The sequence below is a fragment of the Catharus ustulatus genome, chromosome 1 (genome assembly GCF_009819885.2).
Source record: "Catharus ustulatus isolate bCatUst1 chromosome 1, bCatUst1.pri.v2, whole genome shotgun sequence".
Lineage (NCBI taxonomy): Eukaryota > Metazoa > Chordata > Aves > Passeriformes > Turdidae > Catharus > Catharus ustulatus.
The window spans coordinates 61246431-61267211 of NC_046221.1; the positions used below are offsets into that span (position 1 = coordinate 61246431).

The 20781-nt window shown below is 40.2% G+C and overlaps 1 protein-coding gene across 2 annotated transcripts in view; it reads left to right on the plus strand.

Annotated features, from left to right (window-relative positions):
• COL15A1 (collagen type XV alpha 1 chain) overlaps nucleotides 1-20781 on the plus strand; it is a 125353-nt gene that overhangs the window by 87036 nt on the left and 17536 nt on the right. For both annotated transcript variants that reach the window (XM_033081819.1, XM_033081826.1), the window contains 11 exons: nucleotides 4278-4343; nucleotides 6129-6164; nucleotides 8628-8690; nucleotides 10710-10787; nucleotides 10908-10943; nucleotides 14878-14931; nucleotides 15012-15071; nucleotides 16890-16958; nucleotides 17307-17348; nucleotides 19596-19641; nucleotides 20413-20502. In XM_033081819.1, the coding sequence (XP_032937710.1) occupies nucleotides 4278-4343; nucleotides 6129-6164; nucleotides 8628-8690; nucleotides 10710-10787; nucleotides 10908-10943; nucleotides 14878-14931; nucleotides 15012-15071; nucleotides 16890-16958; nucleotides 17307-17348; nucleotides 19596-19641; nucleotides 20413-20502 (640 nt within the window). The remainder of the gene's footprint in view (nucleotides 1-4277; nucleotides 4344-6128; nucleotides 6165-8627; nucleotides 8691-10709; nucleotides 10788-10907; nucleotides 10944-14877; nucleotides 14932-15011; nucleotides 15072-16889; nucleotides 16959-17306; nucleotides 17349-19595; nucleotides 19642-20412; nucleotides 20503-20781) is intronic.

A 20781-nucleotide genomic window follows, 5' to 3' on the forward strand; every position in this document is an offset into this window, starting at 1 on the left:
AAGTCCAATGGATTGATCCATCAGAGATGGAAGGAAGTTTCTCAAGAAGGGCTGTGTGCCTACAACTAAACCAACTTCAGGCTGCTTGATGAAAATGAAAGCAAATAAAGACTTAGTGCAATTTCAGCACTGTTGAAATATTTAGAGCTGACATGGACGGCTGTGGCTCAGGGCCAGGTCTCACCAGTATCTGGCTGATAGCACTTTTGATTGATCTGCACTGAAAAGTGGGCCTTGGTGTCCTTCTCATTTCATCTGGTCCCCATGTGAATGGAGGGGATTTGGTTCCTTCAAGAACCACTTCTCATACCATTAAAATACATGTTAGATTAAAACTGAGGTCTGCAGTGGAACCTATCCATTTCCAGGCTTCTGCAGTTCCCACCAGCAATGTGGGTCTCGGAGGCTTCCTGCCCTTGCTGCCTCCTCTGTTGCCTCCTGTGATTGATCAGGAAGTCTGCTCCAACCTGTCATGTTTAAAAAAACACAGAGCCCCTCTGTTCACTGCTGTTTCATATTCCAAAACACTAAAATCAATATTTCTCCTCCTATATTGACTATTTCACTGTTTTGGAGCATAGTTGCTGATACTCTGTGCATTTTCATGAATGGAATCATGATAACCAGAAAACCATAATATTTGTTGCTATGATTTTATCACACCAATTTAGTTTGGTTTAGTACAGAAGTAATTTTGAATAGAGAAATGTCATTGGATTTAAATTTCAAATTTTTAAACCTTTATCTTTGGTTGGCACTATTCACCCACAGTTTAGATATAAGAAATAGGGGTCACAAAGAAAGGTTTATGTTGAGGGTGTAAAGCAGATTTCAAAAGGTTTTATTCAGTCTGTTCTTTCTATAATTGTAGCAAGGCCATATTAGTGACTTTTGGATGCAAAGCTGAAGATTTACTTAGCAACCAACCCAGACAATCATCCTAAAACATAGCAGTGAAGAAAATATGGAAAACAATGTTTTCTATGCTATTGTAGTCAGCACTTTCTGCACTAATTCAATCTGTTGAAGAGTTATATTGCTGGATTATTTTTATTAAAGGTGTTTACACACCCAAATCCAAAGACAAATAATTATATACCTGGAGGAAGTTGTGAAGAGCACAATCTTTTCCTCTAATCATCACTCTTCTACCTTTTGTTTTCAAATCTTCTTCAGCATTATGCACAATTGTCTGACTTCCAACCACAATTTCCATTTGCAGATCAGCTGTGTGCATAAAATATACAATGTGCCTGATCCCAAACTCAGCAAAGTCTTTGGGATTCTTTTCACTGGCTTCCATATAGCTTGGATTGAGCCCAAAAACAATGAATACTGAGTGATTCCACAATGAAAAGACCATGTAAACCCAGGGTTCCTGGATTTCTGCCACCAGATAAAGCAGAACAATTGCAGCAGCAGGACTCTTTTATTACTGTCATTAAAGTAGCAGCCCATGTCCTGTTCCTTTTCTGGGCTGTGTAGAACTGGAAATGGAGTGGGACCAAGGGCATCATACTACCCCTGAAGGGTGCAGCAGAGTTCATGCAACCTGGGAGATGGAGTTCTGCCTGTAGGATCTAAACTCTATTTTTACTTGACGATTTTTCCAGCGCTTTTTGTAGAACATGAGAGAAGGGAGCAGAAAGAAGGACTCAGTAGAAGCAGCAAACTTCAGCTGTAAGAGTTGTTCAAGGTGACCTCAAAGTACAGAACACTGACCATAGGCTGCAGATGACATGGATAGGATAGGATAGGATAGGATAGGATAGGATAGGATAGGATAGGATAGGATAGGATAGGATAGGATAGGATAGGATAGGATAGGATAGGATAGGATAGGATAGGATAGGATAGGATAGGATAGGATAGGATAGGATAGGATAGGATAGGATAGGATAGGATAGGATAGGATAGGATAGGATAGGATAGGATAGGATAGGATAGGATAGGATAGGATAGGATAGGATAGGATAGGATAGGATTAGGATAGGATAGGATAGGATAGGATAGGATAGGATAGGATAGGATAGGATAGGATAGGATAGGATAGGATAGGATAGGATAGGATAGGATAGGATAGGATAGGATAGGATAGGATAGGATAGGATAGGATAGGATAGGATAGGATAGGATAGGATAGGATAGGATAGGATAGGATAGGATAGGATAGGATAGGATAGGATAGGATAGGATAGGATAGGATAGGATAGGATAGGATAGGATAGGATAGGATAGGATAGGATAGGATAGGATAGGATAGGATAGGATGTGTTATCTGGATCTGAAAAACAGTATTCAGAGTATTGGAAGTGATCTCTGGAGGCCATATGGTCAAACCTTGTGTTTAATTCTTGTATTCATAACAAATGTTGGAAAATATTGTGATCTGGTCATGTTGATCTGCACATGGTTGCAGGGAGAAAAAGAGGCATTCAAATCTCACCAAACCTTGGTGACAATGTGCTTATTCATGTGCTAAGTAAATCCCTGTCACCTGAAGGCATGCCCTGTCCTGGCCTTGTGAAATTCAAATTTTCATTACATTGGATGGGAGTATGCTGCTTCACACAGAACCTTATATAGAAATTGATGGCATGGCTTACCTGCTAAGCAAATGGACCATTTTAAGCTTCCAAGGTGATTCAGGACATACTTCTGAATCCAAAACAAGGCTAAAGTGTCAAATGGAACCATTAGAATGAAAGAAATTAAACCAACAACAAAAACAGAGAGGATATCTTTTCACCTAAAACATTTATGTGGAGCAAGCACTTACATACTGTCTGCCTTGAACTGTTCTGTGAGACCATGTGATACAATATTGGGAACACCTATTTAAACGAGAAAGTTAGCTATTTGAAACCAAAATGAAAGCCCTAATCATAACATCAGGACAAGAATCTGATGGGGAGCAGCTAACATGGATTTACTAATGGCAGTTTGCTCCTGATCAAAATCACTGACTCTCTGTGGACAAGGGATGGGCACTGAATTTGTAGACCCTGACTTTAGCAAAGCTTCTGATGCAGTTTCCTAGAGCCTTGCTATCATCAAACTGATGACCTATGAAGTGGATAAGAGAATGATAAAACAGGTGTAAAATTAGCTCTACTGATTGACTCAAAGAGTGCGATTGGCATTCCAAGGCTGCTTCTGGAGTACTGTGGACGGCTGTGACATCCCCAGGACAAGAAAGACATTGACATAATGGAGCAAGCCCCATCCAGTGCTGTCAAGATGTTCAGGGGACCAGAGCACTGAGAGAGCTGGGTCTGATCAGCCTGGCGAAAAGCAGACTAAGGAGAGACTTTTTTCTGTCTACAACTACATATCCAGAGGACACAGAGAACATGGGAGCAGCCTCTTCCTGCAGGTGTATGGAAATATTATAAGATAAAACAGGCCCAAGTTGGAAACAAGAAAACTCCAATTAAATATAAGTAAAATTTTTTTTACCCCAATGATGATCAAATTTACCCTGACTGATTGCCCAATGTAATAGTGGCATCTCCATCCTTAGAGGTGTTCAAGAATTAACCGGACAAGTGCCTGAGTGACCTGATCCATTCAGACCTGCATTGAGGAGTGTTGGACCAGGCCACCAAAGATCCCTGTCCACCTTCACTATTATGACTCTGCAATCAAATTATGCAGAAATGCCTGGGCTGATGGGGAGCTCACCAATTCCAGGATAGGAAGCAGTACATTTACACTGAGCTGTTCGGGCATCTGGAGACTCAGAGCTGGGTAGTGCAAGAGCTGCTCCACATCACATTTTGGGGTTCATACAGCATTGTGATCAGTGCTGACTTAGGGATTGCAGCATGGCACTGCATGATGTTATGCAGACATGTCCAGAATATAATTAAAACTTCAACTCTGCCACAGAGGGTGAGTGTGCTCAGACTGATTCATGATCTTAGAATTCCAGTGACACACTGGAGCATAAAACCTCCATTTGATCCTTATCTTGCTGATGAAAAATGGCGTCAGGCTGCAAAATTTGGTGTCACAGCTTTCAAATTAAAATTTTGAGTCAGTTAATTAAATTTCTGAAAGCATTCTGAGATCTTTAGAGAAGAAATGAAAAAGAAATTCTACATTTTGTTATTTCAGATGTATAAAGAAAATTGGAAGCAGAGAACCTTTTCTGTGGCCTTACTTATATTTGGGGGTTTTTCATAGTTCTAAAGAGAGAACTTTACGTTTCTAGAAATGTGTTTGTACCTTAGATAAACCATTTGAAGCAAACTGTTTCTTAATTCCTCTTTTAGTTACTTCTTAATGACACTGATGGCATTTTTAATTTTACTGAGAGTAAAGGACTGCTTGGGCCTCCAGTGAGTATATGCTGCTTTATTAAATCTTCACATTTGCTCTATCTTCAATGGCTCTATTTGAGTATAAACTAGAGATGAGTTTCCTATACTTTAATATTGTGTTTCTTCTAACTTTGGCACCAAACTCTGTGAAAGTACTTTCAGGCAGAACTGAGTTTTGTGAATAAACTACTTTTACACATTTGTATGAAATAAAGAAATTGGCTTATCTCTGATTCTGAACTGTATGGTCAGAATTCTAGAAATGTAGAACTGTTGAAAAAATAGAGACCAAGATTTACATTTCTCCCATTTTTTTCTTCTTGTTTTTCAAGTCACAAAGCATTGGGATAAAAAGTGTTTTGCTCAGTTCTGCTTGAGACTTCAACTAGAAATGTACGAGTTATAGCTGTGAATGAAAAACCTGGAATTTCATGAGAATACAACAGATGCGAAATTCAGGTTCTCTTCTAGTTGCAAAATAGTTCAGTCAAATACTTGAAATCCTGAATGCTTCTTGGTAATGATTTCAAGTTCCTAGGCCTGATCCAAAGAGAAATCTATCTTTTCAAAGCTGTGGAGTCTATTCAAATTTGTCCAAAAGCGTACAACATGTTTCAATTTGCAAAAGCTTAACCACCACAAATTAAGCAACTTGCTTTACAGATAGTTTCATTTGTGAATTCTTGTTTGTGTATTTCATTTCATCTGCTTTCTTGTTGGTTAAATGTCCCCCACATTCAATCCCTGATGAAACAAGGAAAATCAGAATGTTCATAGCCAATAGTAGAATTTCATTCTACATAGCTTAAGTTTGCAAAAACTTTGTATCTTATTATTACAGCTGTCCCAAAACAAATATTTACTGAATCTGTCATTGAACTGGGAAGAAGGGCATTAGCTCCACCAGCAGCTTGTAACCTTTTTCTGCTAGTCCAGCACGACTCTTTCCCACTCGTTACACTAGAACAACTTCGTGTTATTGTGGCTGCATCCAGCCATGCTTATGGTGAAACAGTTTTCATGGAAGAGTATTTTCACGTGTTTCCCAAAGACCTGGTTCTCCTAATCCCTGGACTGGACATAATAGGATGCCAGGATAATATGGGTCCCCTTGTGTGAGCTCTGCCACAGGTACATGATACAGGCAATTCGAACCTTTGTTTTGTGATAGATGATAGAATTACATTCCTACAAAAAAAAAAAAAAAAGCAGGTCCTGTAGCTTGAAGAGCAGTTGCAGTGAGAAATATTCGAACTTCAGTCTCGAAGCTCTAACCCTGCTCAGGAAAGAGGTGCAGAGTGGGTGGGGAAATAGATATCCTGCTGATCTGAACCAGAATTAAAGTGTCACCCTGCAGTTACCACAGCAAGGCAATCTTAAATGTGCCAAATACAAATCCCAGTCTGTGATTCTGTTCACAGCCTATTACACACTCCATTTTCTATCCAAAGAAATACCCAGGACCAAAATGGGAAAGGTGGGCAGCTACTGTGGTCTCTGTGCCAGCATCTGGAAAAGATTCAGAGGACACTGAATAATGGCTGCATGCCTTTCATATGTAGAAAATGTCATCCTTTTCCAGTCTTTTCTGGATGTCTGCCTATCCAGTTTTTGAAAGTAAATGCTAAATTAGAAGCATAGGGCATTGTGCAGGTTTACACCTTTACCCTCAACTGAATGAAGTCATTAATTCAGTAGCAGATGAGTTGATATTCACAAATCACACAATACATGAAAAATGCATGCTCTGTTTTGCAAGTCTGTAATATGTGTTTGTAAGGGTGTGAGTTTTTAATTTTGCAGGGGCCAGATGGCAAGCCAGGTCTACCAGGATTTCCTGTAAGTATTAATTGCCTAGGACGTAAAAGTATTTCTGAGGATTCTTAAGTATTTTTCAATATAGTCTAATTTTTTTAAAAAATGTATATTGTGCACCATTTGCATGAAATCTAATACATTTTCATATAGGATGCTGCAGGTCTTAGGAATTTACCAACCAAGTTAGAAATTTATTGTTGTAAATGAACAATATTGTCTGATATGCTTATCTCAGTGTCAGTTCTGTAGTTTAAATCAGGGTGTAATTAATGGAAAATTACTACCTAAGGAAAGACCTATGCCGTACAGGAGAAACAAGTGGAACAAATGGGCTTCTAAAAGTTATCTGCATGTTTATGTAACTGTGTTATTCCTCAGGCTTTTTCGTCACCACTACAGAACACAGGAAAGGCCTGTAAGATGCACCCTTCATATTTTATCCTTTAGGAAATATTTATGATTTTTAATAATAACACACCAGGGCTACCATATAAGAATTTCACAGCCATCCTATCAAAAGCTGCCTTTTGCTATGCTACCTACCTATTGTACTGACACTTCCAAATTAACATTAAGGACTTAAACACAGGACTTGGAGGGGTAACATGTTTGCAGATGATACAAAATTGGGAGGAGCTGGTAACTCCCTCCAAGCCAGAAAGAGCCTGCAGAGATACCTACATAAATCAGAGGGCTGAAGGATCACCAGCTGTATGATGTTCAACAAGGGAAAATGCCAGACTGTGCACCTGGGATGGAGTCACCCTGGTTGTGCATGTAGACAGGAGATGCTGGAGAGTAGAGCCAGGGAAACGAGGTCCTGGGAGACAGCAAGGTGAATCTGAGCCAGCAGAGCCCTGGCAGCCAGGAGGGCCAACCCTGTCCTGGGGTGCATCAGGCACAGCATCACAGCCGGGCAAGGGAGGGATTGTCCTGCTCTGCTCTGAGCTGGGGCAGCCTCACCTCCAGTGCTGGGGGCAGCTTTGGGTGCCACAATATAAGAAAGACATTGAGCTCTTAGAGAGTGTGCAAAGGAGGGCATGGGGATGGTGAAGGACCTTGAGGAGAAGCCATGTGAGGAGGGGCTGAGGTCTCTGGGTCTGCTCAGCTTGGAGGAGACTGAGGGGAGACCTCACTGCAGTCACAGCTTCCTTGTGAAGGGAAGAGGAGGGGCAGGCGCTGATCTCTGCTCTGTGGTTCCCAGTGATAGGATCCATGGAATGGCCTGAAGTTGTGTCAGGGGAGGTTTAGGTTGGATGCTATGAAAAGGTTCCTCTGCCGCAGGTTTGTTGGGCACTGGAACAGGCTCCCCAGGGAAGTGGTAACAGCACCAAGCCTGACAGAGTTCAAGGAGTGTTAGATAATGCTCCCCAGGCACATGGTGTGACACTTGGGGTGTCCTGGGCAGAGCCAAGAGTTGGACTTGGATGATCCTTGTAGATCTCTTCCAACTCAGAATACTCTGTGATGATTTGGCTTATGGCTTCAGATAGTATTGTTCCAAATATTGTATTGATATTCTGTGTAATGTGATGGAATTACTTTCCCTTGTTGTGATCGTTCTAGAGTTCAGAGCACACATATGGTCTCAGGATCCTTTGTCTATTGCCTGAGAATAATTAAGGAGAAAACTGGGAAAGCTGACAAAAGATGTTAACAAAATGCTGGCAAATTGCCCAAAATTCTACAGAAGGTTGTTTGCTAAGTCCTGGGTATTATGGACTGCATAGAAAACCAAAGAAAGGGGGAAAAAAACCTCCTTAAAAATACATTTTATTTGAAAAAGAGCTGATAATATTTAGAAAGTGATATAATGAATTCTTGATCTCTGCCTTTTATAGAATTTATACATGAAAACACCATTCCTGCTCTCACCTCATGTCTTTTGTTTATGTATTGACTCATGCAGAAATTATGTAGATCTGAGTTTAGATCTTGGTGGGTAAAAAAATGCTTCTGAATGCTCTTGGAAGATTGTAAACTTTGTACTTTATTTGAGAAGAATGCTTTCCTCACAAAACAGATAAAGAAATCATCTTGTTTTCAAATCGATAAACTCTATTTTAAATACTCTATTTTTTTTTTTTTTTACATACTGTTAAAAATATACTTTCAGAAATTCTGTTGAAAATCAGTCTGGCTGAATGATCATGGAGAGACGATTGAGTACAGAAGAAACAGAGTATTTTAAGTTGAACTTCCACTCTTGTTAACGTTTGCATATTTCCCTTTGTGAATGTGTGTATCATCTACACATCAGGGATTTTTCATTTTGGTCTTTCTAAAAGATTTTCTTTATGTGATATCTGGTTTAGGGAATAATTTGGTACAGAGAGTAATTTTGTCCTGTAAGAATTCTTAGATTGCAACCAGAGTGATTTAAGTTCAGATTTGCCAGTAATTTTAAATTGCATTTAGTAAAATGACCTAGCTGTATATTCTTCACAAATATCACTATGGATTTATGTACTTGTTTTTGCCTAGGGCCCTCAGGGTCCAAAGGGTGACACTGGTTTGCCTGGATTACAAGGACCTAAAGGACAACAGGTATGAAAAAGTGCATAGGGGAAAGTAAAATGAGAAATGTGTTAGATGACAAGTATATAGTGACACTAAAAGTTTAATGATTCTGATTTTGGTAGGAATTGTGATTTTAATAAGTTCATGTGAAAAATATACTAGGTGGAATGTGAAAATGCTAAATGACTTCCCTTGATACAATCCCACCAAAAGCTCATCTTCCTGCCCCAGTGTTGAAATTCATCAGTGCAAGTATGCACTTATCAGGTTAAGTCTCTTTAAACATTAAACATGGAGCGACCTCTTCTTGCCAGCTGATTGCTGCGTTGACACCATGGGATCCTGTCCAAAAGCCCAAATAAATTAAAAAAAAATAGATCTTTTCCTCCTCCTATGCCAGAAAGGGCTTTCCCTACAGAATGAAGGCTGCAATTTTCAATTCCCAAAGAAAGTATAAGACTTGAGGAGCTCTCTTCTTAGGATTCTTTCTCTTGTTTCTTCACAAAAAGGTGTATTTTATAGCACTGCTGAGGGGTTACTAAAGACTGACTCTGCTCCTTTGTAGCTACTACAGCTGTTCCATTTTTTCCCATTCTTATCCACCTCCAGGAAGCAGGGGAGAGGAACATCTAATATCTTGGGGATAACAAGAAAGAAAAAAAAAAAACCACTTTCTGCTTATTCTTTCTAAGTAGCTGGAAAGAATCACTTTCTCCCTTTCTCACAAGTAATAGGAAGAATTGGAAATGGTTAATCATGATTTAAGTGGGGTAGCAGAAGAACAGCATTGCCATTGCTTAGAATGAAAGCTCTTAGGCCATAAATACCAGTCCCTGTTTGTCATAAGGTTTCCTGTTCTTTTACAGATTGCATTAAATGATCAAGCTCAACCTTAGAACCAGTTGGGTGATTTTTGCTTTAGGTTGTGGAGGTTTTTAGTTTTGGTTTTGGGTTGGTGCTTTTTTTCTGCTTCTGGTATCTACACTGGCAAGAACTCAAAACTTGGAAGGTATTTAAATTTGGACCCATCAAAAACATAGTGATGTATTTGATGGTATTTCTGAGCTGTGAGCACCAGGCTATGCTCAAGAGTGATGAAGTTTGGGAACCTAAGTGAATTTGTACAGACGCCTAGCAGAATTTTACTTAAAGGGTCATGCAATTTAACCTCAGGTTCATAAATTCTCACAGAATAGAAAGTCAGTGAAGCAAACCAAGCTTTAGGGAGACTCCAAAGTATCCAAAGTGTCTTCAAGGAGACTTCAAAACTCACAATGGTAAGAACCCATGGGAAGAACTGAGTTACAGCACTTAGAACTCAATGAAAGATCTATAACCTGGACTGTCATTTTAATCAGCAATGCAATTGCTGGTTTCAAGCCAGATTTCTTCCATGAGGTCTTGGGAAAGATGTTGTAGAAAGCTGCCTGAGGTAGGAAGTGTAAAGCTACAGCTGAAATATCCAGAGTGGGAGCTGTGTGCTTGGCACTGAGAAGTGATAATTCGTGCTGGTGGAGTAGGAATGCAGAGGGTCACGGTTTGAATCCTGGAACTTGGCCTCCATTAAAGTTAATGAGGTTGCATCATGCCAGGCACATAGAGAGAATGAGTCATGCTTTCCTGATAGTAAAATCCAAACATTTACTGCTCTATCAAGATGGTGCATTTCCAGAAGGATTTGCTGACCATTAAGCTGATGGTACACAAGAAGACACCAACAACCTGTCTGCCTTTGGCAGAGACCTTTTGTGAACACAGCACGTTTCATATAGTTACTCTAAGGAGAGAAAATTAAGTCTTTTTTTTTAAAAAAATAAGAACTTATTCATGTAAGGGAGATATTTTTAGTGTACTTTATTATGTTTTAAGAAAGATCATCTCTTTTCTTCCTCAGAATCAAGATTCACCCTACTCATACTGATATCACTTTGTTTGATATCACAGCATGACTAATCTGTCATGCTTCAAACAAAAGTAATTCTGCTTTGACTTCTTCTGATTCACTGGGAACTGCTTTGTAAACAGTAATTACTCTGATAATTGCAGGGTGAAAAGGGAGAACCAGGAGCTATCATTTCTGCTGATGGATCTTTAACTGAGTTATTAGGAAGAAAAGGGGAGAAGGTGAGCTACTACTCTGTTGTGTTCCTCCCAAATTATTTGGTGGCCATGTTACCAGCCACCTCTGCTAGACTCTGCAGGAATTCTCCTTGTCATTGCTCTCTCTGTGTCGCTCCTCAACAGGGTGAAGCTGGAGTGGTGGGACCAGCAGGACCAATGGTAAGATGATTCCAAAGATGAATGTTTTTTTATTTCTCAGTTTTGCTTTGGCCTTACAGATATTAGTAAATGGAAAGGTAGTTTGGTTTAGGTTTTTGTTCCTTCTGAGTGGGGAAAAAGAGTATTCATGCTTCAGGGTGATCAGTGTCCTTCAGAAAATAATGTGTTTGATACACATGTGGTGCTGTGAACTACTGGCTTGATGCAGAGTTTAAATTCTGGTAGAACAAATATATTTCTTACTATCTAAACCGACAGTGAAATAGCATCAGAGCTAGAAACTTCCATGATTTATGACTCTGAGTGAACTGGGTTTGGCTCTGAACATAAAAGACTGAGAGGAGCTCTAATTGCTCCTTTCTTCGGCCTGAAAGAGAATCATAAAAAATAAGATCCTTCTTAGAGGTGCACAGGAAAAAGAAAAGTAACAAAGATCACAAGTTCCAGCAAGGAAATTTCACTTAGATATAAAGACAAAAATTCACGTCAAAAGTGATTAAACACAGAAACAGGTGCCCAGAAAGAAGATGGATTCTGGAACAGGGTGTTGAGTGGCGTAACCTAACCTACAAGCCTAACTTAAAAATTTGTCCTGTAAGCAAGAGATTGTGCAAGAGGATCTCTCTCTTTCCATGTAAATTATTCTCTGTTTATATGATTTACAGTAAAACAACCAACTGCATCAGCTCAATTTCTGTCAATGCCAATTGCAACTGCATTGGATTCTGAGAAAGCTGCACACCAGGCAGTAGAGTAAGACCATGTACCAAAATCGGGATTTAGAGGCCTTCTTTCAAGTATTTAGTGTGATAGTTTTGACTGGACACAGAAGGTTGTAAGAAAGCACAAGAAATTAGTTATGAAATTAGAACAGTTGCCTAGATTCAGCAGTGTTAGGGCTCCAATTTCTTTTTGTCTAGTATTCCAAAAATCAAGGATGCCAAGGACATTTCTTTGCCTCTGCTTTTGATGCAGCCTGGTCACTGTTGTGCCCTAGTGAATGTTAGTGGGTGTTGACATTTCTGCACCCTAAGGTGCATAGGAGATTTTTATATCAGTTTCTGTAGTCTTTAAAAGGGTCTAACCGGGTGTGCTGAGTAATTGCTTTCTTAATTACTGTGTATAAAAATACCCTGAGGAGGCTCTCCTAATTTACCAGAAAGGATGTTCCTCTCCTCCTCCTCCTTGTATGACTGCAAGATGATCTACCCTTTCAACTTGACACAGAATAACTTTGAAGGAAAGTGAACTTCAGAGATGATTTTGTGCGCATCATCGCCTGGAGCATGTCTCTTTAACACAGGAACTTATTAAGTGAAGTTTTCAACAACTCTTAGAATAGAAATTCCACAACCTTTCTGGGCAGCACATTCCAAACATTTGTAAAAATTCAGAGTAAAATAATTTTTCCTTATATTTATTTGTAATTTCTCATGTTCTGTTTTGTGTTCACTGCTACTTGCTGTGCATCCTGCATCCTGTGGACATGTCCTTTTCCTTCCAGCCCCAAACTCGGTGTTTTACGTCTCCTTTTGTACTGCCACAAGATGCTTCATACAGTTCAGCATGCAGACAAGGAAGTTCTTGCCAGCACTGGTGGGAGTGGTTACACTTCAGAAAAGTTTGACATGTGGAGCCTGTCTCAAGGCTTTGCTCAACCAGTTCTCTTCTTAGTGCAGAGGTCTCATTTGATCATTGCTGCTAATGGGGTGTTGCAATTTGGTGATGTCCCATAGAAAAAAAATCCTGTTCTAGTTAGTGTGAGTCCTGTGCAGCAAAAATATACAGACTTCAAGTACTGGGCCAGAGACTTTGACACATAACTTATCAAAGGTTTTAATGCAATGGTTCTGTTCCAGTTTGCTGCAAGTGAGTCTCTGGCCCAGGAACAGAGGTAGTGGGGGACTTATGATTGTTCCTCTCTTCTCTTAAGCTCATACACAAATTTCCAGAACTTAAAATCAAATCCCTAGTCATTGCTCCACTCCTTTTTGAGAACTTCAGCTGGGCAGAAGATAGGATCGCAGAAGATAGGATCACAGGATCCCAGAGCACAAGGAGATACAGAGAAGTAGTAGTTTGGCAGATTAGAACTAGGGATGGTCAGGAGGTCAGTGCGATTGTTAGCAAAAGCAGAAGAGGCAGACTGAACCCAAGCCACAGGAGAAACAAGAACCTTTTACATGCTGGATTATGCTGTTCCCTGTTGGTGAAGCAAATGGTTGTGTATCACTGAAGGAGAGCACTTGGTAGGAACCTCAGTGTCAGTCTGCCCAGATCTACTGTGCTGTTGCAAATGAAATTTCCTTTTGTGGCAAGCAAACTCCTGTGGCCTCCGCACTTCCTTCTTTCACTTCTAGCTGTGACTGCTGGCTTCTGTCTCAGGGAGTTGATAACACCTGCCAGACTGGGCTGGAACTTAGAGAAAATAGTAAAGGTGGCCACAGCTTAGTCAACTTAGTTAAAGCATGGGATCAGACACTGCTCTTTATTTAAACTAAAAAAAAGTCTGTTTCTGATTGTCCTCACTGCTGATTAAAGTTCAGATTTATGTAATCTTTAAAGGCTCAGGTACCAGAGAGTGAAATAAGAAAATGCTTCACAACATTTTGGATTTCTTTTTTTTTTCCCAAACCTGATTATTAGATGTGGTATCATGGAAAGGTGGGTTGAATTTTGAAATGTTGGGGCACAATATTGAAATTCACATCCACCAGTTCACATGCAATCTCTTGCCTGTTTGAGACACATGCATTAACTTTGATCACATAGGGAGAAATTGCCTTCAAACAGGAAATAAAAGAGATTAATAAAAGTCTTACCACCTTCAAGCAGTTTCAACTGGCATCAGTGAGCTTTAAATTCTGATTACAATGGTGACATTATAAATTAATATGTTCATATGGTAGCTGCTTATGGATTTCAGGTCTAATCCAGTCTTCAGATTCATCAGGATAAAAAATTACAACAATTAATCCATTAATTTCAGCTGGATGCTAAGGGATCTTCTCCATCAGATAAATTTTTCATGAATGTACATATCACTTTTCACTGAAATGATATCATGTGAAGGGTTAAACACACACACTGTCACATGTAAGCAGTATCTGTGTGAGATCTACAGACAGATTATTTAACAAGTAATGCAAGAAGGAGTATCTCAGCATTTCAGCAGACTGAAAAAAGGAAATGAAACGAGAAAGGCTGACACACACATAAAGAAGTTGTCTAGACTCTTGTGGTTTCGGTGAGTTTCAGGAAGTTGACAGCAGTTGAAAGTTTGTAGATCCTCAGACTTGCTGCTGTTTTGTTGATCACTTGCAGGCTGCCTAGAAGCTGCATGCTTGTAAATGCCCCATCATAGGTCATCCATTGTCCTGGGCCACCTTTCCCGGCAGCCTGCTGGTCCTCTCTTTTTGCAGTGGCTTGTATTACTTTGTGGAGTCTGGTGAGTCAGTCCAGCCCCATGAATCCACAAAGCCAGGCTGGTGAGAGGCAAGTTGAAGCCTGGCACTGCCTGAATTCTTCAACTGACCCACAGACATTTCCTTACACAGTCTGATTCAGAAATAAATAGAAAAAAAAAGGGGAGGGGGGAAAAAAAGAAGATTAACAAAGCATACACCTCTAACTTCCTTTTCCTGACTGATGCATTTAATTTGTCTTCAATACATGGTGAGTCAGTTTTGACTTGCACATTCTGCAAGGGACTGGGAATTCTGGCTTCATTTCAGATAGGTGGTCTTTTCCAAATGAGAGCTGACTGTTACATGCAATCCTCAGCTTCTGAGATCACTCAGTAGAGCAAGTAGAATGTTCCATGCAGTCTCTACAGGTAATCACAGACTGATTTTTAATGGAGATATAAAACTATTTCTCTTATTCTAAATAAACAACAAAATGGGCCATAATCACTTTTTTCTTTTTTGTACAGGGACCAAGAGGACCTACTGGACCCAAAGGAGAGCTTGGTCTCCCAGGACGCCCAGTATGTATTATGCTCTCAAGTGGGATAAAGACAGAAATGCTTGCTTCTGACACACACTAAATTATTTCTATTTATTTCAGGGCCGTCCAGGACTGAATGGACTGAGAGGTTTGAAAGGTGATCGAGGTGAAGCGTTTAATGTAAGTTTTTGTATTTCAATTAGTTGCAAAATAAAATCTGTTGAAATCTGAAGTCTGATTTATATTGATTCCTTTCAAATGATGATGGGACTAAAAACCTGAAATGTTCTAGAAATAATTGTGCTTCTGCTACTTTTCCTATCTAGCAGCAGTCATTGAAAAGTCCATTTCTGGGTCTGTCTGGGCAGTACTTGCAGATACATATACCTCTATCAGCTCCCAGGTGTAACAGTTATGTGTGTCATTCACTGCTGCCATAGCAGCTTCAAACAGCAAAGGATTTGGAATTCCAGTTCTTTTATATATATCAAGGACTTCCTGATCCAGGCCACCAGTGTGACCTCTCATGATCTGAAGATACCCCTACAGGCTCTGAGCTTTCTAGCCCAGGTACAAACAGGACTTGAGCATATCACAGGGAAGTGGTGTCTACTTTATTAACAAAGGGATACTCACTACTGAGTAGTGAGTATCCCTGCTGCAGTTGCCAAATACATGTACCCAAAATAATGACCTCTGCACAGATGACAGCATAACCATGCTCACCTAAAACCTGTAATTGTGGTATGACAAGTGATGAGCCAAGGTCCTGTTGCTGCAAGTCTATTCCCATGAAAAGATTTCAGACAAGTCTCATGATAAACATTGAGACTGGACCGCACAACAACTAGCACTGCTGAGCATAAACAATAAAATTCACAACAGCAGAGCAATTTATGTGATTGTTCTGATGTAATTGGGACAATCTGTGCTAGGAAAATGGGTACCCATACCACATAAATCTATTTCATCTGCATCAGAGATAATGCTGAAAAAAAATACACAGGTATGTTGCTGTGTTAGCATAAAGTCAGTATGACTATTTTAGTAGAGCAATTTTTGTAAGTGGATTCTGTTGTAGGAAGCCTCTGGTTCTACTTTGCTCAAAAGGGAAAAACAAACATGGCACACAAACTGCAAGTCGCAAGTGTCTTGTCTATCTAGACAATAAAATGAGTGAGATAATATTGCTTTATTTGAGTAGCAGGGAGACTGAGAATTGGTAAGTATCTTCACAGAATTGGTAAATGTTTAAGTATCTCCACAGTAAAAAAAAACAGGTATTGAGCATGGCTTACATCTCTAGAAGTAGGTATGAATAGAAATATAGTTCCTGGAAAGTGAAAACAGGCAAGTTACACAAATTCTAATTGGAAGAAAATGACAGAAAAATTACCACCCACCAACAGAAAATGCTAAAGTAGATTTTTCTTTCTTCCATATCTTCAAACAATATTAAAGTTCATTTTGTGGATTGTCTGCCTTAACTACACAAAAGCTATTGTAGCAAGTATAACTAGATGAAGTACATCAGGCTGACAGGTTAAAACAAACAAGCAAACAAAAGAGGCTGCATGTTCTAGTCGTCCTTCCTGGAGTGCTCAGGGAAGATAAAATCTAATGGATCTCTAATTATTGATGAGATGACATATGTCACATACAGAAAGTTGCATTGATGTGGACTGAAAGGTGAACACAGCCTTGTGCCAAGTTTTCAAATTGCACAGTAAAGAGCTGACATATATATTTTGTAAAAGGCAGTCAAACACCTCCAGTCTAGCAGGGTTCCTCAGGGTTGCTAATTAGCATGTACATATCTGACTGGCACCTGAAAATCTGTGAATCTTAGCAGTCTTGAAAGATCTAGATCAGTGTAGGATACCTAATTTTCCTTGGATGAGAGATACACTGTCTTTAATTTAGTTTGAATATGCAGTGATTTAGGTGTTCCAGTTTCCAGTTTCTAATACCTTGCTTCTTTTCACTTTCTCTTACCAGGGCCCTCCTGGCTTGCCTGGGCCCCCAGGTCCCCCTGGACCCCCAGGACGTATACTTTATATCAAAGGAGTAAGTACAACTGGGGATCAAAGGCTGGTTTGCGGCAGAAACGTGCTGCCCTAGAAGCAGCTTGCAAAGGGAAACATCAAAACTGGTTTCAGTCAACACAGTTCACAATGGGTGTGCAAAGAAAGAGCTCTTAACCAAAGCCACTGTCATGGAAGAGTTTTGCCCCCATGGCCCCACAGAGAGGGAGGGACATGATGACAGAGCTGGGAGCCAGCTGGGCTTTCTCCCAGCGAGGTGGTGGTTTTCTTTCCAGCCTTGGTCCCACCATGACTGTCAGATCTACATGGTGTGTTACATGCTATGTCATACTCACGCTTGTTAGAGTAATTTCCCTCCTGTTTCCAACAGACAGTGTTCCCAGTCCCTCCCAGGCCTCATTGCAAAATGCCAGTAAGTCACACATGCAGAAGAATCTGCTCTTAGCAGGATGCATGGCCATGACAGGACATAACCAAAGCAGCTGTGCACCTAAACACCATAACCTTGCAGCTTTTCTCCCCCTGCCTTCTGCTTTGCACCAGGGATGTGTTCTACTTGCTCTTCAAGGTAACAGATTTTCGAGTGTTTAGCCATATATGAAAACTGAGCCATTTATAAAATATATAACAGAATTGGAAACACTAGACTCTTTTACTTAAAGCACTTTGATTACTTTTTTTTCTAATACTTTTAATGCCTTTCAAAGCTTGTTTTTCCATAGTTTAGGAGTTGCTTTGAGAACCATGTGTGTACATACGGGTACACATATTTTTAGATGTATGTATAAATACAATCCCCATGTTGTTCTGTCCTTAGCTGTTTTTAATTTCCCTATCCAAAAGATTTTTTTAATCTATTTCATGGTGACATGAAAGATGCATCAGAAAAGAAAAATCGTGTTCTTTATTTGACCCACAAATGCAATCTGTTCACACAGAATGGCAGCAGGTCAAGATCTGCCCCTGCTTTTCAGAGAGTATGAAAAAGCCTTAGTGCAATTTTTGTTCAATGAATTGCAGAAATTGCATCCTAGAATGAATGGTGAGCACAGTTCAGTCCTGGAAGTATTTTCGCTAGGGTAATATCCTACTGTTAAACTGTGTAGTATGTACTTGGAAAGGATTTTGTCTTTAGGAGCCACAGCCCACCCCTGAATAGTGTAGGGCTCAGGATGGAGGTTCTACTTTTCTGTTAAACAGTATAGCTCCAAATAATACTGTGCCCTCTCCTCCAATTTGCATTCCAGTTCTTTTTCACTTATTTTAGAGAAACACCTCTTAACTTCCTCTCTGCTAGATGTATTGATACCCCTCATCACCCTAACCCTACTGCTGAAAAAGGTTGTATCCCAACTTGTGATCTTTTGGGAAATTAATGATAAATAGTCATTACTCTATGGCAATTTGTCATTCCTACAGTTTTGGCCTACCACCTCCACACATCATTTTTTTACTTCTTTGAATGTCTCCCTTAAATCTTCTCACTCCGACTGTATGACATTGTTTTACATTGGTAACATGTCAATAATCACGTATGTATTTGTCAGCCTCACTTCTGAAACCTGACTGGTTGAGGCCCTGAAAAATCTGCGGATTCTCCTTTGGGCTGGACAACCTCCAGAGATGCCATCTAGCCTCAACTCTCATCTGATTCTCTGTAGAACAAGCCTATTTTCTCTGAATTTCAGATAATAATAGCCGCTTTTCAGGAAGGTAACCATCAGCAAAAAATAGCACTAACTTTTCCGTGCACAAGTAGTAGAAACATGTACTTGTAAACATCTCTTCATGCACATGAATGTGCTAGACAGATTTGTCCTACATTTGTAAGTAATCTCCTAAACCTATCCGAGTTTATAGATAAGAAGTCTGCTGTTCATGCCTACATAAATGAGTGTCGATACAGAGCTACAGACTGAACCCCACCAGTTTTCCTCATGGGGACTGAACCTCTGAAGTTAATGGAGCTCTCCATGTGAGTAAGACTTCTATGGGATAATACTACAGGATTAACCAGATGCAGCAACTTCCATTTTTTTGTAGACTTGCTTAGTTTCCTGTGAATAGTACTAGAAAGTACCGAAATTTCCAAGCTCTGTGCCACATTTCAGTTACTGCATTGTCCCTGATTTGAAGAGAGGCAAGAAATAGGTAGCATTCCCACTGTTACAGGTGGCAGAAAAAGACAGACTAGAACAGCTTCTGTCTCCCCGTTGTACTCTCAATGCATCTGGAGAACAGGTCAACATCAGACATAACACAGCCCCAATCTGATGAAAAGAATAGCAAACACGAGCTGTTATCTCACAGTCAGAAATCAAATCCTGCTTCCAAACACAGTGTAGTGAATTCAGAATTGTTCTCGGAAAATGAGTTTTCTGATGCTTCACTGGCACAGCTGAGAGTAGGATTTGCTGATGCCTCCAAAATGCATGATGTTACCCTTTAGCTGAAAGCATGTTGCATGTCAAGGAGAGAATAATCCTCATAAAAACTTGATCAGCTAACACTCAGACCCTGTCAAACTGGACATAATCCCAGAGTGTTGCTATAATATTTACTAGCATGCAAGTTTGCCAGGCTTTTCAGACATACTAAGTAATGCATTTCCATTGCTTGACATGCATGGATAATTTTTAGTGGATTTCTTTGTGTGAAGGTGAATGCTCCCTATCCTGGAAATCAAGAAGTTCTTAATGACCACGGTGTGTAATTCTTTTCTTGTACCTTAGTTTAAATACGTTATCTTTTTTTTTTTAATTGGGTTTTTCATACTTAAGAGTTTTTTTGCTTTTTCTTGGCTATAGTATAACGGGAAGGGAAGGGAAGGGAAGGGAAGGGAAGGGAAGGGAAGGGAAGGGAAGGGAAGGGAAGGGAAGGGAAGGGAAGGGAAGGGAAGGGAAGGGAAGGGAAGGGAAGGGAAGGGAAGGGAAGGGAAGGGAAGGGAAGGGAAGGGAAGGGAAGGGAAGGGAAGGGAAGGGAAGGGAAGGGAAGGGAAGGGAAGGGAAGGGAAGGGAAGGGAAGGGAAGGGAAGGGAAGGGAAGGGAAGGGAAGGGAAGGGAAGGGAAGGGAAGGGAAGGGAAGGGAAGGGAAGGGAAGGGAAGGGAAGGGAAGGGAAGGGAAGGGAAGGGAAGGGAAGGGAAGGGAAAGGAATCTAGAGGTAGTAGAAGATGTGGTATGCAACACAGGCATAATTCAAGAACTGTTTCTGCACCTGCTCCAGTGAAATTCACAAATGGAGAAATAAAACCAGGTTTTCTCAGAGGTCTTAGGCGAGGTGGTTAAGGAAATGTGCATAAAAGATTGACCTGTGAGGGAGAGATTCTCTTGCACACGTTGGGGTGGATAAGAGAGGACAGTCAGGCAGCCATTCAATTATCAGAAATGAGACAACCATGAAGGGACAGGATTGGTTGTCACTGCTACAGTCTCTGCTGTCTTCAAGTTCCCATGAATTCGTGATGCTTTTCTCACAGGTGCTAAAGCAAACAGAGATTCCTGGGGACTGCAGAGTTCAGTACACTTAAAAGGAGAAAAGGGAGACAGAGGTGCTCCAGGACCACCAGGTAATATTAGATACTAAATCTAATATGTCATTGACATCCTGTGGAGGAATATATATTTAAGTTGAAAAGCAATTCAACAAGATGCTTGGATCTTTATCTCGGCAGCCTTATCTGCCTGCAGATTTACACCAGTGTTCTTTGGTGAACTGATACACAGAACGGCAAAGCTCTTAATGTTATCCAAAGTGTGTTTTGAAAAGACAGACTTCACATTTGTGAAAATTAAGAATGTGTTAAGTACAAGAATAGATATGGAAATGCAAGTGACTGGTCAGATAT